General features: G+C 54.5%; 2 protein-coding genes across 8 annotated transcripts; one reads left to right on the top strand and one right to left on the bottom strand.

Moving 5' to 3' along the window:
• Window positions 1–4,583: 4,583 nt before the first annotated feature.
• On the top strand, window positions 4,584–9,737 carry PLSCR3 (phospholipid scramblase 3). 5 transcript variants are annotated; one of them, XM_084761507.1, is made up of 8 exons: window positions 4,584–4,951; window positions 5,255–5,310; window positions 5,581–5,819; window positions 5,909–5,951; window positions 6,052–6,272; window positions 6,421–6,582; window positions 8,678–8,839; window positions 9,027–9,737. In XM_084761507.1, exons 2-8 carry the CDS (start codon window positions 5,304–5,306, stop codon window positions 9,081–9,083), a joined length of 891 nt encoding a protein of 296 aa, XP_084617633.1. In that variant the 5' UTR covers window positions 4,584–4,951; window positions 5,255–5,303; the 3' UTR covers window positions 9,084–9,737. The 5 variants fall into 5 exon arrangements, with proteins under 5 accessions (XP_084617633.1, XP_084617632.1, XP_084617631.1 ...); XM_084761506.1 differs by having other exon boundaries at window positions 4,585–4,951; window positions 5,168–5,310; XM_084761505.1 differs by having other exon boundaries at window positions 4,585–4,951; window positions 5,162–5,310.
• A 66-nt stretch (window positions 9,738–9,803) lies between these two features.
• Window positions 9,804–17,434, bottom strand: TNK1 (tyrosine kinase non receptor 1). 3 transcript variants are annotated; one of them, XM_084761484.1, is made up of 13 exons: window positions 17,285–17,434; window positions 15,726–15,914; window positions 15,508–15,578; window positions 15,205–15,396; window positions 14,699–14,854; window positions 14,309–14,592; window positions 13,729–14,002; window positions 12,547–12,641; window positions 12,067–12,231; window positions 11,741–11,820; window positions 10,702–11,000; window positions 10,521–10,616; window positions 9,804–10,435 (listed from the first exon to the last, which is right to left on the bottom strand). In XM_084761484.1, exons 2-13 carry the CDS (start codon window positions 15,886–15,888, stop codon window positions 10,322–10,324), a joined length of 1,989 nt encoding a protein of 662 aa, XP_084617610.1. In that variant the 5' UTR covers window positions 15,889–15,914; window positions 17,285–17,434; the 3' UTR covers window positions 9,804–10,321. The 3 variants fall into 3 exon arrangements, with proteins under 3 accessions (XP_084617610.1, XP_084617608.1, XP_084617609.1); XM_084761482.1 differs by lacking the exon at window positions 17,285–17,434 and having other exon boundaries at window positions 11,741–11,868; XM_084761483.1 differs by lacking the exon at window positions 17,285–17,434.
• Window positions 17,435–17,687: the final 253 nt, after the last annotated feature.

Raw genomic sequence — 17,687 nt, 5'->3', positions numbered from 1 at the left:
CCAGGGAGCACCAACACGGGCAAGATGGCTGCTGCCCTTTCCCAGATGGGGCTCCTGGACTAGCGGTAGAAGCTGAGCTTAAAACCGCTGGACACGCAAGTCCATGAGGTGGGTGCAAAGGGAAAACCCAGTGGCACAGCTGGGCAGTGGGTCGTGTCCCCAGCCCTGCTGCAGACAGAAGACCTCCCCAAGGAGGCCCTGGTGAAGCAGGAGAAGAAAAGACACAGAGCTGAGCTGAGCAAGAAGAACTGAAATGCCTGACGCTGAGGCAGAGCCCATACGTTTCTGAGTACACACCTTCAGAAAACAAAGAGTGCACCTGTGGGCTACAGAGATGGCTCACCAGCCGAGAGAGCACTGGCTGCTCCTCCAGAGGACACAGATTCGATTCCCAGCGCCCACGAGTCAACTAACAACCGCCTATAACTTCAGTTCCAGGGCATACGTGCAGGCAAAAAATTAATAAACTGAGCACCTTCGATGTATTATACAAACTGCCTTGTAAAACAAAGCTAGATGTGAAATGTGCAGCATTTGGAAAACAAGATGCTGGAGATCACAAAGGTGAGGAGGTCACGTTAGGCTGCACAACAAGACTCTCAAAACAAAACACAAGGTGGCCCAGGTCCAGGATGGTGGCAGCAGCAGTATCTGCATGTTGCATGTCTTGTTTTGACCATGGCCAAAAAGGAGAGATGTATTCCGGGCAAAAGGAGTAGCTAGCAAGACAGGCTGAAAGAAACGCCCCCCCCCCAAGAAAAAGCAACCCCAAGTACTTGAGGTAAGAGAAAAATCTGATGAGTAGGAGTAACCAGTGTGAGCCCAGTGTGGTGGCACACGCCTTTAATCCCAGCACCTGGGAGGCAGAGGCAGGCGGATCACTGAGTTCGAGGCCAGCCTGATCTTACAGAGTGAGTCTGGGACGGCCAAGGCTACACAGAGAGACCCTGTCTTGACACCCCGTCCAAAGAGAAGAAATCCTGGGTGTGGGTGCAGGTCTTACAGGTGGTTGTAAGTTACTTAAACTCTCATGTGCAGGGCAGTAGTAAGGTAGTTTGAAGTCATCCTTTTAGACTCTTATTTATGTGTGTGGTTTCATCTTTTTGAGACAGGCTCTCCCTGTATGTCAAGCTGGCCTCAAAGTCTCAGAGGAGGGTGACTTTGAACTCACAGGGTCTCTTTACATAGCTCTGGCTGTCCTGGAACTCTGTGTGTATCAGGCTGGCCTCATAGAGATCCACTCGCCTCTGCCTGGGATTAAAAGCGTGTACCACCATGATCAGTATATCTGCATACTTTCAGGACAAGAATTTCTATCTTAAAAAAATAAATAAAATAATTTCTATTTCCTACCCTAGTCTCTGCTAAGCTCCAGACCATTTTTATTTATATTTATTCTTTTAAAGAATTTTTAAAATTTTTATTATTATGTATACAGTATTCTGCCTGCAAACACACCTGCAGGCCAAAAGAGAGCATCAGATCACATTATGGATAGTTGTGAGCCACCATGTGAAGGGTGGGAATTGAACTCAGGACCTCTGGAAGAAGAGTCGGTGCTCTTTTTTTTTTAAAATATTTTATTTAATTTTAATTTATGTGTGTTGGTGTGAGGTTGTCAGATCTTGGAGTTACAGACAGTTTTGAGCTGCCATGTGTGTGCTAGGAATTGAACCCAGGTCCTTTGGAAGAGCAGGCAGTGCTCTTAACCTCTGAGCGATTTCTCCAGCTGCTCCCTCCTTTATTTTTTAATGTATTATTATTATTGCATGTGTGTAGTATGTAGATAAATAGACAAATTTCAGGAGATGCTTCTCTCCTTCAAGCATGGGCTGTGGGAATAAAACTCAAGTCCGCAGGCTTGCACAGCAAATACTTTTACCTGTTGAGCCTTCCCACCAGCTCTGCGCCGCAGATTCCTGGGCTGACAGCTTTTGTTTGGTTTGTGTCTTAGTTACTTCTCTATGGCATGAGGAAGGGCCATTTATGGAGGAAAGAGTTTGTTTGGGGCCTACAGTTTCAGAGGGCGAGCCCCTGCCGTACCGGGGCACCACCTCAAGCAAGGCCACACTTCTCAAGTCCTCCTGAACAGTTGCACCAACTTGAGGCCGAATACGTGAGCCTATGGGGAGCCAGTCTCATTGCAGTCAGTGTTGTTTGTTTGTGGCGAGCTCGTGTAGCCTACCCTGGCCTCAAAATTGCTGCGTGTCCATGGGTGGCCTTCAACTCTTCATCCTCCTGCCTCCCTCCCCCAAGTGCTAGGGCTATTGGCCTGAGCAACAGGCCTGGCTCGCCGAAAAGGGCCACACCAATCACAAGTGTGCGCTAGTGAGGCAGTTCCAGCCATCACAGGGAAGGCACCGGCATCCAGGGTGTGCAGGTGGAACCTCTGGGTGGGAGCGGGAGACAGGGACCTGTGGGCTGAGGCTTTTATTGGGGGCCACAGCATTTCCTGTGTGTGCTAGTTTCCCATGACAGGATTACTGGACTGCATAATCTGAAGGGAGCACAAGGCAAAGGTGGGGAACTCAAGGGTTTGGTTCTCCGGGCTGAAAGCCACAGTGACGTCATCGTGGAGGTCACAGTATAGGCTCCATGTACACAGGATTGGTTGAGACGCCTTGAACTGTGCAGGTCAAGCATATCGATAAACCCGGGACAGGACAACAAAACAGAAGCAGGGTTTCTCTGTGTGGCGTAAACGAATAGATTATAAAAAAAAAGAAAAAAGAAAGGAAGGAAGGAAGAAATGGAAAAAACACAGAGTGAGCAGTGGAAACATGACCCTTGTTAGTGGACCGTCCAGTGCCTGAAGTGGGCTCAGCTCACATGCTCATACACTGGGTTTTCAGCATTAGTAAGAAGTCCCCAAAATGAGCTTGAGGCCAGCCTGGCCTATGGATCGAGTTCCAGGAAAGCTGAGGCTACATAGAGAAACCCTGTCTCGAAAACCAACCAACCAAACAGTCCCCCAAAGAAAAGGAACAGGGTCGCTGGGCGGTGGTGGCGCACGCCTTTAATCCCAGCACCTGGGAGGCAGAGGCAGGCAGAGCGCTGTGAGTTTGAGGCCAGCCTGGTGTACAAAGTTGAGTGCAGGACAGCCAGGGTTACACAGAGAAACCCTGTCTCAAAAAACCAAAAGGAAAGAAAGAAAAAAAGGAAAGGTCTCAGAGGCCACGGGTGAGCCAAATCCCCCTTTCTTACATCCTATCTCTGAGCCATAATGACGTCATGTTTCCTCAAATGCACTCACCACCACCTCTACTGTCCTGGTTGCTGGTCCAATACATCACATTATGACCAGATTTCGGGAGAACCTCCTCCTCACCTTTGCCTGCCTACAGCCTCCTGGTTCTTCTAATATAGTAGTCCTCCGTTTGGGCTGTACAATTGAAAACTAGAATTCTCAGAGTTCCTGGTCAGCACCTCATCCCACACATTAAAATATAATTGATATCAAGAAAGACCCAGGCTTCTGTTGTTTTTGCTTTGTTTTTTCTTTCTTTTCTTTTCTTTTTTCTTTTTTTCTTTTTTTTAGGTTTTTCAAGACAGAGTCTCTCTGTGTAATAGCCCAGGCTGGCCTTGGACTCACTTTGTAGACCAGGCTGGCCTTTGACTCACAAAGATCCACCTGTCTCAGTCTCCTGAGTGATGGGATTAAAGGCATGCGCTACCAGGACTGGCTTGTTTTGGGTTTTTCTTTCTTTCTTTCTTTCTTTCTTTCTTTCTTTTTTTTTTTTTTTTTTTGGTTTTTCAAGACAGGGTTTCTCTGTGTAGCCTTGGCTGTCCTGGACTCACTTTGTAGACCAGGCTGGCCTCGAACTCACAGCGATCCGCCTACCTCTGCCTCCCGAGTGCTGGGATTAAAGGCGTGTGCCACCACGCCAGGCTTTGTTATGGGTTTTTCAAGGCAGAGTTTCTCTGTGTAGCCTTGGCTGTCCTGGATCTCCCTTTGTAGACCAGGCTGGCCTCCTACTCAGAGACTCACCTGCCTCTGCCCTCTTCTGGTGTGCAGGACTTACAGGGATTAAAGGCCTGTGCCACCACCGCCTGGCATTGTTTTGGTGTTTTAAATAATGACTCACTCCCAAATCGACCTGGAACTCATGCCTCAGTCTCCACAGTGCTGCAATTCCGGACAAGATCCGCCACAACTGCCTAGACACTATGTTTCTTCTTTTGATGGGGGGGGGGGCTCTTTTGAGACAGTCTCGCTATGGTAGCTCTGGCTTGGTCTGGAACTCCCTATGTAGAACAGACTGGCCTCTCCCGCCTCCCCCTTCCCAAGTGCTGGGATTACTAGCGTGTGTCACAATCCCGGGAGGAACGGGGACCTGTCCTGTAGTGTTGTTCCCTGAGCCTCACCTCGCGCCCGTTCATCACTGACACCGTCTGGCAGGCAGCCTGCCACGCGTGTGTGATGGGCGCGCCTGAACAGAGCGGCGCCCGAGTGGGTCAACGCTGCGACAGGGAGAGAACACAGCGAGGTGGCCCCAGAGATGGAAGAACGCCGAGCCAACTCTGCAAGCCAATGAGTGCGAGAGTGCGAGCGGCGTTCCGCTGCGTCAGCGAGGCCCGGCTCGCCCTTGGAAGGAGGATCCCGGGATCCGGGGCGGCCGGCCACGCGGTGGGGAGGCAGAGCAGCCACCCGCAGAAAAGGCCAGGGTCGCGGCGTTAGGGGACAGAGCCGCAGTCCCCACCGACAGCCCAGGTCTCCACGCCTCTGCAGTCGGGGCGGAAGGGGCGGGACCACGGCGCACAAGGAGCCCAAGGTCCAAGGTCCGCGGCCCCGGGAGGAGGAGAAGCGCCGGGTTTCTGCGCAGACGCCCCGCCCGGGCTGGGGGCGGGGCTTCGGCGAGCCAGGGGGTGGGGCCAGATTCTAGGCCCGCCTCCGCCAGCGCCTGTGAGCCCCGGAGTGCGTGGCCCCCCGGCTTTTTCTGGGGTGCTTCAGGTGAGCCGGACCGTAGAGGGGGTCAGGGAGACCTTCCTCGGGGTCAGGTCGTCTGTCGGACCGCAGGTCCATCTGTCCTGCCGTCTGCCAACAGCCGCCTCCGCGGAAAATGGGAGAACAAAGGGAGGGGGCGGTCCTGGGGCCCCAAAGGAAATTCAGGGTCCCAGGTAACCCGCCCCGCCCGCTGACACTTTCGGTTTCTCCCCCGAGACTTAGGCGCCGCCCAAGAGACCCTGGGCACGCGCTGGGCACTGCTGCCTCTTCGTCTTTGTGTCTGTTTCTGTCTGGCTGTCCCCACTCCAGAACTAATCCTCCCGGACGCTGACAGCCCAAGACTCCCCTCCCCTTTTCCATGGCAGGTACGTGGGCGTTAGGCTGGGGTCTCCGTTATCCCCCCCACACACACACACACATACTTGGGTGCCGGGTTTCGAACACGTTCTCCAGGAATGTGCTCAGACTGGCTGCGTGGGGCCCTCCCTTCCTCCTGGGGAGCCACCGCCCTGCACCCCCGCCCCATCTTTCTCTGCCTCTTCCTACGTTTCCCGCGGGTGCTCCTGGTCCTTGGGCTGAGAAAGAAGAGGATGAGGCCACAGGTAACTTTCTAATCTACCCCTGCTCCCCTACAGGCTACTTGTCCCCCAAAGGCTATGCTCCTTCGCCCCCACCTCCCTACCCGGTGACAGCTGGGTATCCAGAGCCGGCGGCGCTGCATCCTGGACCGGGACAGGCTCCGGTGCCTGCCCAGGTGCCTGCCCCTGCGCCCGGCTTCGCTCTCTTCCCCTCGCCAGGCCCTGTGGCTCCAGGGTCTTCAGCTCCCTTCTTGCCACTGCCAGGGGTGCCTTCTGGCCTCGAATTCCTGGTGCAGGTGAGTGGGAGGGAGGGAAGAAAAGCTAGGAGGAGGACTGATGTTCGGGCTGCCCGGGTAAGGTCAATTCTGCTCTTAACTCTTTACAGATTGATCAAATCTTGATTCACCAGAAGGCTGAACGAGTGGAAAGTGAGTAGGAGGAGGAAGAGTTGGGCTTCAAGATCTTTGGGGCAGTGGTGAGCTCCTGGGCAGATGAGGCCCGTGAGCCTCAGCATGTTACTCTTAACAGCGTTCCTAGGCTGGGAGACCTGTAATAGGTATGAACTTCGCTCCGGGACCGGACAGCAACTGGGTCAGGCTGCTGAAGAGAGCAACTGTTGTGCCCGTCTGTGCTGCGGTGCCCGCCGGCCACTTCGTGTCCGCCTAGCGGACCCTGGGGACCGCGAGGTGCTCCGCCTCCTCCGCCCACTTCACTGTGGCTGCATCTGCTGTCCCTGTGGCCTTCAGGAGGTGGGCAGGGCAGGTTTTCTGGTGGTTGGTGGGCAGTGTAGGAAAGCTGCCCAGAAAGAGCTGTGGTTTTACTAGGAGGGTCTGAGCAGTCAGGAAGAGCTCTGGCCAAGGTCTCCCGGCTTGACAGCAGCCCTCTCTCCCTCTCCAGATGGAGGTACAGGCTCCACCTGGTACCACCATCGGCCACGTGCTGCAGACCTGGCACCCTTTTCTCCCTAAGTTTTCCATCCTGGATGCTGATCGCCAGACGGTCCTTCGAGTTGTAGGGCCTTGCTGGACTTGTGGCTGTGGCACAGACACCAACTTTGAGGTATTATAAATAGGGAAGGGGCCGATTTCTAGGCTCTTCATTAACCAAGATGGGGGATGCCTAGGTGCCTTGGGGGGGGGGGTTAAGGTATTTGCCGCCAAGTTTGATAACCTGAGTTCTAGCCACGAGTCCCACGTGGTAGAAGAAGAGAAAACTGTCTTCACATACATGGGTCATGGTGCACACACTTAACCAATGTAATTAGAAAAACAAAAAACAAAAAACCGGTAACTTCCATGCTAATGGACGGTTTAAGGTTGCCACCCTTAATCTCACTATTCCGAATCTGTTGCGACCCCTACTGCGCTTTCAGTTTTCTTCCGCTCAAAAATGAGATGGTCCTGTGATCCTGTAAAAACACAGCAGAAAGCCGGGCGTGGTGATGCACGCCTTTAATCCCAGCACTCCGGAGGCAGAGGTAGGTGGATCGCTGTGAGTTTGAAGCCAGCCTGGTCTACAAAGCAAGTCTAGGCCAGCCAGGGCTACTACACAGAGAGAGCCTGTCTTGAAAAACAAAACAAAACAAAAAGCACAGCAGAAAAGATTTCATGGCTGCGCCCACCTTTAATGCCAGCCCTGGGGAGACAGAGGCAGGTGGGTCTCTGAGTTCGAGGCCAGCCTGGTCTACATAGTGAGATCCAGGCTAGCCAGGACTAAATAGAGAGACCCTGTCTGAAATAACAACAAAAAGCAGGTATCATCCTCCAGCCAAAGCTGAGTGTTCCCTACAGCCCTGTAGGGGCCTTGGGGAGAATCTGAGACCAGCCTGGATCTGGGGTGGAGGACTGCCATCTCTTTCACTGAACCGAGGTAGCTGCTGAGCCTATCTGTCAGCACAGACCCTTCCTAGGTTAACCCTCGGCTGGTCCTGCAAACTTAGACGTCCAGGTGACTCATCCAGCCTGAAGCCCTCACTGAGCCTTCCTCTCACCACCCCAGAGCCAGAAGAGTAAGAATTTCAGGAGGCTCAGCACTTTGACACTGCACAGGCTCTGAGTTATTTTTTGTTTGGTTTGGTTTGGGTTTTTTTGTTTTTGAAGACAGGGTCTCTCTGTGTTAGCCTTGGCTGTTCTGGCCTCGCTTTGTAGACCACACTGGCCTTGAACTCACAGCAATCCACCTGCCCTGCCTCCCGAGTGCTGGGAGTAAAAGTGTGCTGCCACGCCTGGCCAACTCTTTAAGTTCTTTAAGGGAGTTCTTTAAGGGATGACCCCCTGTTCAGATAAGGAGCCACAGGATTCACCCAGTACAGGTGCTTTACCTAAGGCTGCCTTTAAAAAGTGAGTCACCCGGCTAGTCAGAGTGAGTTTCTGGGCCAAGAAGGGAGATAATTCCCGATGGGAACGCGTGTGTCGTGGGTTTCTCAGGAGTCATCATCCCATTTACACAATTGTGAACGGTCCACACTTAAGCCTCACTGTCAGGACTGCAGAGTTGGCAGCTGGGGACCTTGCTGAGCCTGGGACAAGGCTGCAGGATCAGGAAGGAGGAGGATGGACAGGATGTGGAAGGGAATTACTTCAGCTCTAGTCACCGGACCAGGAAGTCACTGAATTACTATTTCCACAGGGCTTGTTAGTGATGAGCTCAGAGAGGCCCATGGGAATCACAGTCCTCAGAGGCCACCTGTTGGTGCCTGTCTGCTAGGATTGGGGGCCTCTAGATGAGGTCCATATTCAGCGCTGGAAAGGATCCCCCCCCCCTTTTGCAAATTAAAAATCACACTTTGAGTTGGGTGTGGTAGTGACGCCTTTAACCCCAGCACTCGAGAGGCAGAGGCAGGCAGATCACTGTGAGTTCGAGGTCAGCCTGGTCTACAAAGTGAGTCCAGGACAGCCAGGGCTACACAGAAACCCTGTCTTCAAACCCCCTCCCCCCAAAAAAGAGAGAGAGAGATTTGGATCTAAATCCTGATATTCACCTTGTACCCGTATAACCCAAAGAACCCATTTCCCCTGCCGTCATGTGCAAATCCAACACTATTGAAAAAATTCGCTGAGTATAGGCTACACAGCCCATACATGCAATTGCGGAATGAGACAGGAGGCAAGTGGGTGGGCGGCATCTTCCACAGTGGGGCCCTTCTCCCCGACAGGTGAAGACAAAGGATGAGTCTCGAAGCGTGGGCCGCATCAGCAAACAGTGGGGAGGGCTGCTCCGCGAAGCCCTCACAGACGCTGATGACTTTGGCCTCCAGTTCCCGATGGATCTAGACGTGAGGGTGAAGGCCGTGCTGCTGGGAGCCACGTTCCTCATTGTGAGTCAGGCGCTCCCACCCTTCCCTTCTTGCCTCCCCTTTTGTGTTACTCGGAACGTTCCGTCCCGTTCCGGGCTCTTTACTAGGTTAGGGACACGTGTGGTGGGATGCAGGTCCAGAGCTAGGTTACAACGGCTGGGCCACACTGACCCGGCCAGATCTCCCGTTAACAGTGACCTTTCCTTAGGATTATATGTTCTTCGAGAAGCGAGGAGGTGCTGGGCCCTCTGCCATCACCAGTTAGAAGCCGCCCCAGGATGAGGAAACCGTCACCTCAACCAGAATTTGAGATGGTTCACCTGCCCTGGCCTTTGCCTCCTGAAGCAACCCTCTCCTTGGTGTACACTGCAGTGGGCAGACAGGGGTGGCTGAGTGGCTGGGGGGCCACTGCGGCCCCCCCCTCCTCCCTCCCCTCCCTCCCTTCACCTGTGGCCCTGCAGAGGAGTATGTTACGAGAACCTTCCTTACTGTGGTTACCCGCGGCCTCCCGCCCCCCAGCAGTCCCTATGCACACAGGAATATTAGCTTTTAAACTTTGCTCCCCACACCGTCCTACCTTCCTCCAAAGCCTCTGCACAGGAGGAGGCCTTTGGGATCCGGGGATTGTGGGTAAAAGGCAAGCAGCACCAAAGATGGCCGCCACACCACCCTACCCTTATGGCAGTTTAGCCGATTACTTTAGCTTCAGAGTGTGGCACCTTAAGGAGAGCCTGCCTCCTCGCTGACAGCTGTAGATGTTGGGACTCAGTGCAGACTCCCGGGGTCCTGGGCCCCTGCCGGTGCTTTCTGCAGCTTCATGTGCCTTTAGCTGTTAGCCCCATGCTTCCCCCTGCTGTAGGAAGGAGGCTGTGTCTTTGTATGTTGTCCTCATATAAACTTTGCGACTTTTTAAACATTGGACGGTGGATGTGATGGAAGAGGGTGGGTATGGGGTAAAACAAAGGTAACCGCAACAGCTGGGGTGTAGAGTTGGCCATCCCATAATCTATACTATTTGCATTAAGTAGGAAAAAAATCCTCAAGTCCAAAAAGTCAGTTTTCATCACCCCTGGTGATTCTGGACCAAACCAAAACCCCCAAGTCAGTATCTAAGATGGATGCCCCGTAGAGCCTAGTGAGGTAGCTAATGCCAGTTCTAACGGTTGCCCCATGGTTCGGTACAGCTACTTGATTGTTGTCTGTAGTGCGTAGAGGCCTCCTCGGCAGCTTCTTAACCCTCAAGTCCTATTCGAGTGGGAATGCATCAGGCAGAGTGTACCACATCCTTCTTGGTCCAGTCAGAGGTTCTGAAGAGGTCAAGGGGCAGGGTGTGCAGGAAGCGCTGACCAGTGCATGACCTCAGGTGCCCCACACACCCCTGACACCTCCTTACAGCAGTAAGAGCTCCCTTGGTGGAAAGTCCGTCTCCGTCAAGCCATCCTGCTTCTGATTGGTCCTGTAAGACCAGGCCCTAAGTGGTACCCATCCCCAAGGATGCAGAGTTCAGGACCGGGCCAGGATGTAGCGACTGGCCGCTGACAGGTCCCACTGGTGATGCTCCAGGATGCGACGACAGTCTGCTCTGGACCGGTTACTGAGGTGGAAGAGCTGGTCTACCTATGTGAGCAGGAGGGACGGCAGCTGACCACGAGAGGGCAAAGCAGGAGGCGAGGCGGGAACAGGCAGAAGGGTCTAGCCTTACCTTGAGGTTGCGGATGGCAGAAGCCACGTCACCCCTGGTGGTTCTAAGGGCCACTTGGCACTCCTGGTAGGTGACCCCATGCACACTCAGCTCTACCTGGGGATGACGACAAATCCTTGTTCAGCCTTTGTCCCCGACCTACAGGCTCTTTGAACACCAAGTTGTTCCACTGAGATCTTACCTCTGTTACCTTCCTCTGCCACTCAGGGTCTGACAAGAGGCCTCCAGAGGGGACAGTGGCTTTGCTGGCTCCAGGTACCCCAGTGCGGTGATTGTGCAAGGCTCCTCTTGGGGGCCAGGGAGGCTGTGCTTTGTGGGGCTGGGTGGGCTGAGAAGAGCTGGGGGTAAAGGTTGGGCGTGGAGGCAGGTCTGGGAGTCCCTGGGGCAGAGCTCTTGTATGTCGAAGTTCAGGGGGACTCGAACCACCTCCTGTGGGCCGAGGGCCTAGGGACAGAATTGACTCCAGACTCCTGGAAATGCCTTCAGAGTTGAGAAAGAAACAACTTGAGAGGCAGCCAAACCTTCCTACTCTCTGTCTATCTGTCTGTCTGCACTAAGCCCTGTGATTTCATAAGAATATTTAGGGAAGCGCGCAGGCCCTGAACTCAGGTGTCTGTATGTTAGGTGGGACGGTAAGAGGAGCTATGCGAATGGCATCAAGGCAGTTAGGAGCCAAAGAACAGCATTTGGGGGCCAGAGGCCGGAGATGCTGTCCTGTGGGGGGATCTGGAGTATCTTCACCGCTAAGATCTTAAAGTATGCCAGGAGGTGATGCACACACCTTTAATCTCAGCACTCGGGAGGCAGAGAGGCAGGCAGATCTCTGAGTTCAAGGCCAGCCTGATCTACAGAGTGAGTTCCAGGACGGCGACCAGGGCTACACAGGAAAACCCTGTCTCAAAAAACCAAAATAAGCCGGGCTGTGGTGGCGCACGGCTTTAATCCCAGCACTCGGGAGGCAGAGGCAGGCGGGTCGCTGTGAGTTTGAGGCCAGCCTGGTCTACAAAGTTAAGTCCAGGACAGCCAAGGCTACACAGAGAAACCCTGTCTCAAAAAACCAAAACCAAACAAACAAAACAAAAAATCAAAATAAATAAATAATCGTTTCTCCAAAGACAGGATTTGGAGGAAGGGAATTCTGTGTGCAAAGGTATGGGTTCAGGGTTGGGAAAGGGGAACTGGAGGATTGTTCCCGAGCCCCTGGGTACCACCGCACTCACCTTTCATCCTCTGCAGGGGCACCTCCCTTCTCTGGCTCTGTGCTGGGGGTAGATCCTGAGACGTTGTTCTCTCCCTGTCCCTGTCAGAGAGTGATCTGCTCATCCCCCAGTACTCACCCACATCGTGGCTTCCTTCCAAAAAAAAGGAGGGGGGGTCGGGGGCTCTCACACATGCTGAGACCCACAGGGGAAGCTCCAGCTGGAGACAACCCCATTCTCATGCCTCGACGGATTCTCTTCCCAAGTTTGCTCCCAGAGAAATGGCTATATTTCTTTGGTCAGTCCCTCCGACCCAACTCTGCCCCCTAACGCTTTCAGTGCCTCACCCATCGGGGCTCCCTCGGCATCTCTCTCCACGGGCAGGGCAAGCTCTGGGGCCTGGATGGGCGACTGGTGAGCCCCCCAAGTCTGCTAGCGTCACTGCTGAAGCCGGAAAGCTGCCCACTTTGAGGGTGCGACAGTTCTGGCCTTTCCAGCTTGCGGTGTCTGGGCTGAGGGAAGAGGGGCTGGTGAGTAAATGGGACCAGGGAGACTGGCAGCAGGTCCCATGCCACGCTCTGCCTGTCGAGCTGTGTGTCTCGTGGCCACACTGCCTGGAGGAAGGAAAGCCTTCTCCTCTCCAGAACAGAAAGGGCCGCTGTGAACCAGGCAGGGCTCCGCGGGGAGCATGGGACTGCCCTGGAGCACAGCGGGGGGGGGGGGGGGACCCAAAAGACCAACATCCAAGGAGAAAATGGGAGAGGCCAGGAGTCAAGGTGGCTGGGAGGGCACTCCCCTGGGGATGCTTAGGGATGTTAGGTTGTCACCTGCCATCAATGATAGTGATGAGATCGCCGGGCTCCATCCGCAAAGCACCTGGCTCTGTGACTTCCCTCACACAGCGCCCCTCAGAAAGCCTGGCCTGTGGAGACGGAGGAAAAGGTGTCTGGGCTTTTGGCCTAAGTCATAAGGGTGATAAAGCCAAAATAAAGGACCTTCCTCTGTGTCAGTCTAATAAATACTCACCAGGTGTGTCCTCTGTGTGCCCATCCCTGTCTGTCTCCCCATTGCAACAAACACAAAGTGTGGTGGGGTTGCTGACCTGCACTCCACGCCATACTGGACATGAGACACAAAATGAACCTTGTCTCTGTTTAAGGGGACCAAGAGAGAACCATTCTGTTCCCTTCTTTTTTTTTTTTTTTTTTTTTTTCCTTCTTGGTTTTTTGAGACAGGGTCTCTCTGTGTAGCCTTGGCTATCCTGGACTCGCTTTGTAGACCAGGCTGGCCTTGAACTCACAGAGATCAGCCTGTCTGCCTCCTTAGTGCTGGGATTAAAGGCATGCGCCACCACGCCCGGCTCTGTTACTTTCTTTTATTCTACACCCAAGCCCACCAGGTCGGCCTCGCGCACACCTCAGGGGCGTTTCTGCTCCTCCCCCAGCCAACAGCCTCCACTCTGCCCTGGAGCTTCGCTCACCTGTGCCTCCCAGCACTGCCAGTGTCTTGCCTTGCGCCATTCTCCGACCTAGCTAGCCTGAAATAAGTGCTCACACCCACCCCTTCCACGGCTCCCAAGTGCCCCGGCAGTGAGGACCAAAGTGCTTTCACAGCAGACAGTCTGATCTAGGGACCAGCTCTGAAGTCATGTGGACAGTGCCACTGTCAATCCCTCCACTTACTGGGTGACTTTAGAGAAGTCACTGCTGACCTATCAGCATCCGAACTGCTCTATCTGTTAAATAGAGATTAAAAATCAACACCTCATCAGGTGTGGTAGCACATGCCTGTAATCCCAGCACTCGGGAGGCAGAGGCAGGCGGATCTCTGTGAGTTCGAGGCCAGCCTGGTCTATGTGAGTCCAGGACAGCCAAGGATACAGAGAAAGCCTGTTTCGAAAAACAAAACAAAAACAAAAACAAAAACAAGAAAGAAAGAAAGAAAGAAAGAAAGAAAGAAAGAAAGAAAGAAAGAAAGGCTCTGTGTATCTGGAGAGTTGGGGTCCCCACCTCTTGAAGTAGCCCTTCCAGGCTGGAAAAGCTGGGCCGGTCTGCAGGGTGAGGGGCCCAGCAACGCAAGGCGAGGGAGTACAGGGCCCTGGAACATAGCCGAGGCCTCGGCAGCCTGGCTCGCTCCTTCTCCAGCCGGTGAAGGAGCAGGTAAGGTGGAACACCTGCCCACGGCTCCTCGCCTCCAGAAAACATTTCCCACAGTGTCACGCCAAACATCCACACATCAGAGGCAGATGAGAAGGCTCCCTGGCGTAGGCTCTCTGGGGCACACCTGAGGAAAATGGAAGTTGAAGGCAGCTAGGGCTGTGCACCCACTCCCTTGCTGCCTTCTCCGCCCCCCCCCCTTCCCCCACTCAATTAGTCTCAGAAATCTCCAGTGCCTTTTGACCTGATGACATCTCTGTCCCGCCTCCTCTAGAAGACTAACAACTACTTCCTGTCCCCAACACACACACACACACACACACACACACACACACACACACACACACACACAACCCCCGCCCTAGTTGCAAGCTGGCTGGCTGCAGCTCTCGAGCCGCGCCTCAAGCCAGACCGCCAGAGTAAGCGCCCTCACCAGGCATAGGGGATGGGACGGGGCCCGCCCATGACATAGCGACCCCGGGCGCCGCCCAGCGGCCGCACCAGTCCAAAATCCGCCACTTTGATCGTTCGAGGTGAGGCCAGCAGCAGGTTGCGGGTAGCGAGATCACGGTGCACTAACCCACAGGACCCCAAGTACGCCATGGCTCCTGCCAACTGACGCAGAAAGAGGCACAGTAGGGCCACGGGAAGTGGGGACGTCGGCGCTGGGGCAGTCAAACGCGCATGCAGGGAGCCCAGTGGTGCCAGTTCCATCACCTGCAGGAACACGGTGCCGCGTCAGCCATGTTCTGGCCCCACTGGTCTTTTCTTGCTCCACACCAACCCTGGGGGTCCGAGGAAAGCAAGGCCCCTTTGTGTTTACCATCTGTAGAGGCTGGCCCAGGACGAGGCCATGCAGACGCAGCACGTGTGGATGCGTTAGCTTCATCATGACAGACACTTCCCGTAGGAAGTCCCCCAGCTCTGTGCCCATAGGACCCTGGGGACCCACACGGAGAGACTTGACAGCCACTGGGATCTAGAGGTGAGGGGAAACACCATCAAACACCCAGAGTAACAGGCCATGGCGGAGCGGAGGGTGTGAAGAATGGAGGAGGCAGTGTGCTGAGGTATCTTGGATTAAAGAAAGCCCCTTGGGCCGGGCGTGGTGGCGCACGCCTGTAATTCCAGCACTTGGGAGGCAGAGGCAGGCGGATCCCTGTGAGTTCGAGACCAGCCTGGTCTACAAAGTGAGTCCAGGACAGCCAAGGCTACACAGAGAGACCCTGTCTCAAAAAACAAACACAAAAACAAAAACAAAAAAGAAAGAAAGAAAGAAAGAAAGAAAGAAAGAAAGAAAGAAAGAAAGCCCGCCCCGTGGGCACTCACACTCTGGCCACTGGGCAGTGTCCACAGTCCTCGATGTACAACGCCAAAGCAGCCTGAGCCCAGCAGCTCCCCCCTGCACACAGCACTCTCTGGAATCAGACACTTGAGTTCCCCCTCCGGGTCATGGAGGCACAGAAGACTGCCTGAGCGTGGGGGAGTCTCCTTCGGCTCAGGAGCAAACCCCCCAAGGATCTGAAATAGGAGTAGGAATTCAAGTGTGTGCAACCCTGACTAACCCTCCCACCCACCTGTCATTCCTCAAGCGCCACCGCCACCACCGCCACCATCACCGCCGCCACATACCTTGTTGACCCAGTTCTTAGACTTGACCCCCGAACGGTACTTCTTCAGGGCTTCAGCAAGTCTGCGCTGGGCTGGGGAAGGGCAGAATGAGAGGGTGGAGTGGGAATGCTGCGGATTCCAGAGAACTGACAGGCGAGACGTCTGAAGTATGGGGGAACCAGGACCACCACCTGGGAGGGCTGGGGAGGCTACAGGGCCTTCAGGCAGGGGCTCCTCACCAGGCCTGCCCATGCCAATGCTGTCCAGGTCCTCAGGCCTTACAAAGTCAAAGTGTTCTGGCCGAGTGACGTTAAGTTCCTCAAGGATGGGCCGGTAAAACTGGGCCAGCTGGACGTCCCGGAGCAGCCGAAGTAGCCACAGGGACCTGGCTTCAGGGAGCATGTCTGGATGCTTTAAATGTATATAGCCTAGGGCAGGGACCGAAGACACAGACAGAATCTCAACAGCCACCCTCAAGGCTACACAAGGAGAGACAGAGCAGAGATACGGAGGAACACACACACACACACATCTCTGGTAGCCTACTCCCATCCCCAAGGCTGAGAAATCTGCTCCCCCCGTACTTTTGGGATTTCAGACTACTGCTTGCCCACTCGACCAAGCCCAGCTATGTTCCAACTCTACAGCAGTGGTTCTCAGTCTGTCTAACACTGCGACCTGTTAATACAGCTCCTCATGTTGTGGTGACCTCGAGCCATAAAAGTTGTTTTCATCACTACTTCATAACTGCAGGGATTTTGCTTCTGTTATGAATCGTAATGTAAATATTTTTGGAGATAAGAGGTTTGCCAAGGAACGGAGGTGGGGGGAGTACGACCCAAAGGTTGAAAGCCACTGCTTTAGAGCTACGGCACACTGCCCCGTACTATGGACACTCAAATACTGTGCCCACTTAGTCCTGAGCCACACCTTTGCACACAATCACTCATATACAATGGAAAACATCTCTCTTCATATGAGACAAAAATGTCCTTTACCAAACACAAACTGGAGACACCCAGATATGCTAACACACCCTACGACAGGCACATAGGAACACACACACATACACACACACAGACCTACAGATATGCCACAAAACATGCCTGAGGCAATCAGATATGTGTCCTCAAGTCCAAGACAATTCCCATATACTTCCACAAAATGCAGGCGTACCGCCACACACCCTCGAGCAGGTGTACTTGAGACGTAACAGTCCACTGCCTCCACAAATCAGAGATGCCTAGATATATAATACCACCACGCATATCTCAGACACCGAGGGTCGCGGAAACACAAACACAAAAAACGAGGACATGCTGCCACCTCATCCCAGTGACGTCCAGCGTCGTCACGGCTTCTTAAACACCGGAGGCGGCCACATTAGAAATTAAATTGGTATCTGTGCTGGGCTGCCAAGCTCAGACGCCGTTCACAAGGCCACCTAGGCTGCCAGGTGTGTGGTCCTTCCACACCCACCTGAGCGCAGGTCCCGGTCCAGAGCCCAGGTGCTCTCCTGCGTCACTCAGCCTAAGCTGGCTTCCAGGCACTTTCACCAGCCCTAGGCCTCTGGGTTCCGACTGCCTGCCCAGAGACTCCTTTACACACCTGCCCCGTCCTTGATCCCGCGGTGGTTAAACCACCAGGGAGTCCTGGATCCCGGGGGAGTGCGCATGGGGACGGGGGGGGGGGGCGGGGGGGGATGGGAGCCCTGGGAGAGCTGGCCACCCTAGGCGGCCTGGAAACAGACAGCAGGAGAAGAAAATTCAGGCCCAGAGAGAGACCCCGCGTTGCTCACAAATAGGAAGGGAAGAGCTGGAGACGGCAGCTGGGAAGAAACGCTGAGCGGGAAGGGATCCAGCGACGCACCCCAAAGGGATCCTGCAAGTCCCAGCCCCGGGCGCCCCTTCTAGGTGCGGACTCTCACCTGGCGGAGGCGGAAGAGGCAGCTGCGGAGCCGCCCAAGTGGCCCGTATTAAATGCTAAGAAGGGCGGGACCCCAGGGCCCGGAGGGCGGGTCCTGGAAGGTGGCCCTGAGCAATCGAGGACCAATTCCCTGGTGGCACTTTGTGTGGGACTCCCAGGATGCGCCCCTCCCATTTTCAGGGCAGGTGAGCCTCTAGGCGGAGCTTAACCTCCCTTCCGCTTGCCTTTCTCTCCCCCCCCCCCCCCCCAGTCTTGGCCGGCTTCCTTTCTCTGCT

This window comes from Acomys minous (assembly GCF_964271855.1).
Source record: "Acomys minous genome assembly, chromosome: 16".
Classification (NCBI taxonomy): domain Eukaryota; kingdom Metazoa; phylum Chordata; class Mammalia; order Rodentia; family Muridae; genus Acomys; species Acomys minous.
Note: the sequence above shows the minus strand (reverse complement) of the source record. Positions and strands in the feature narration are given on the sequence as shown.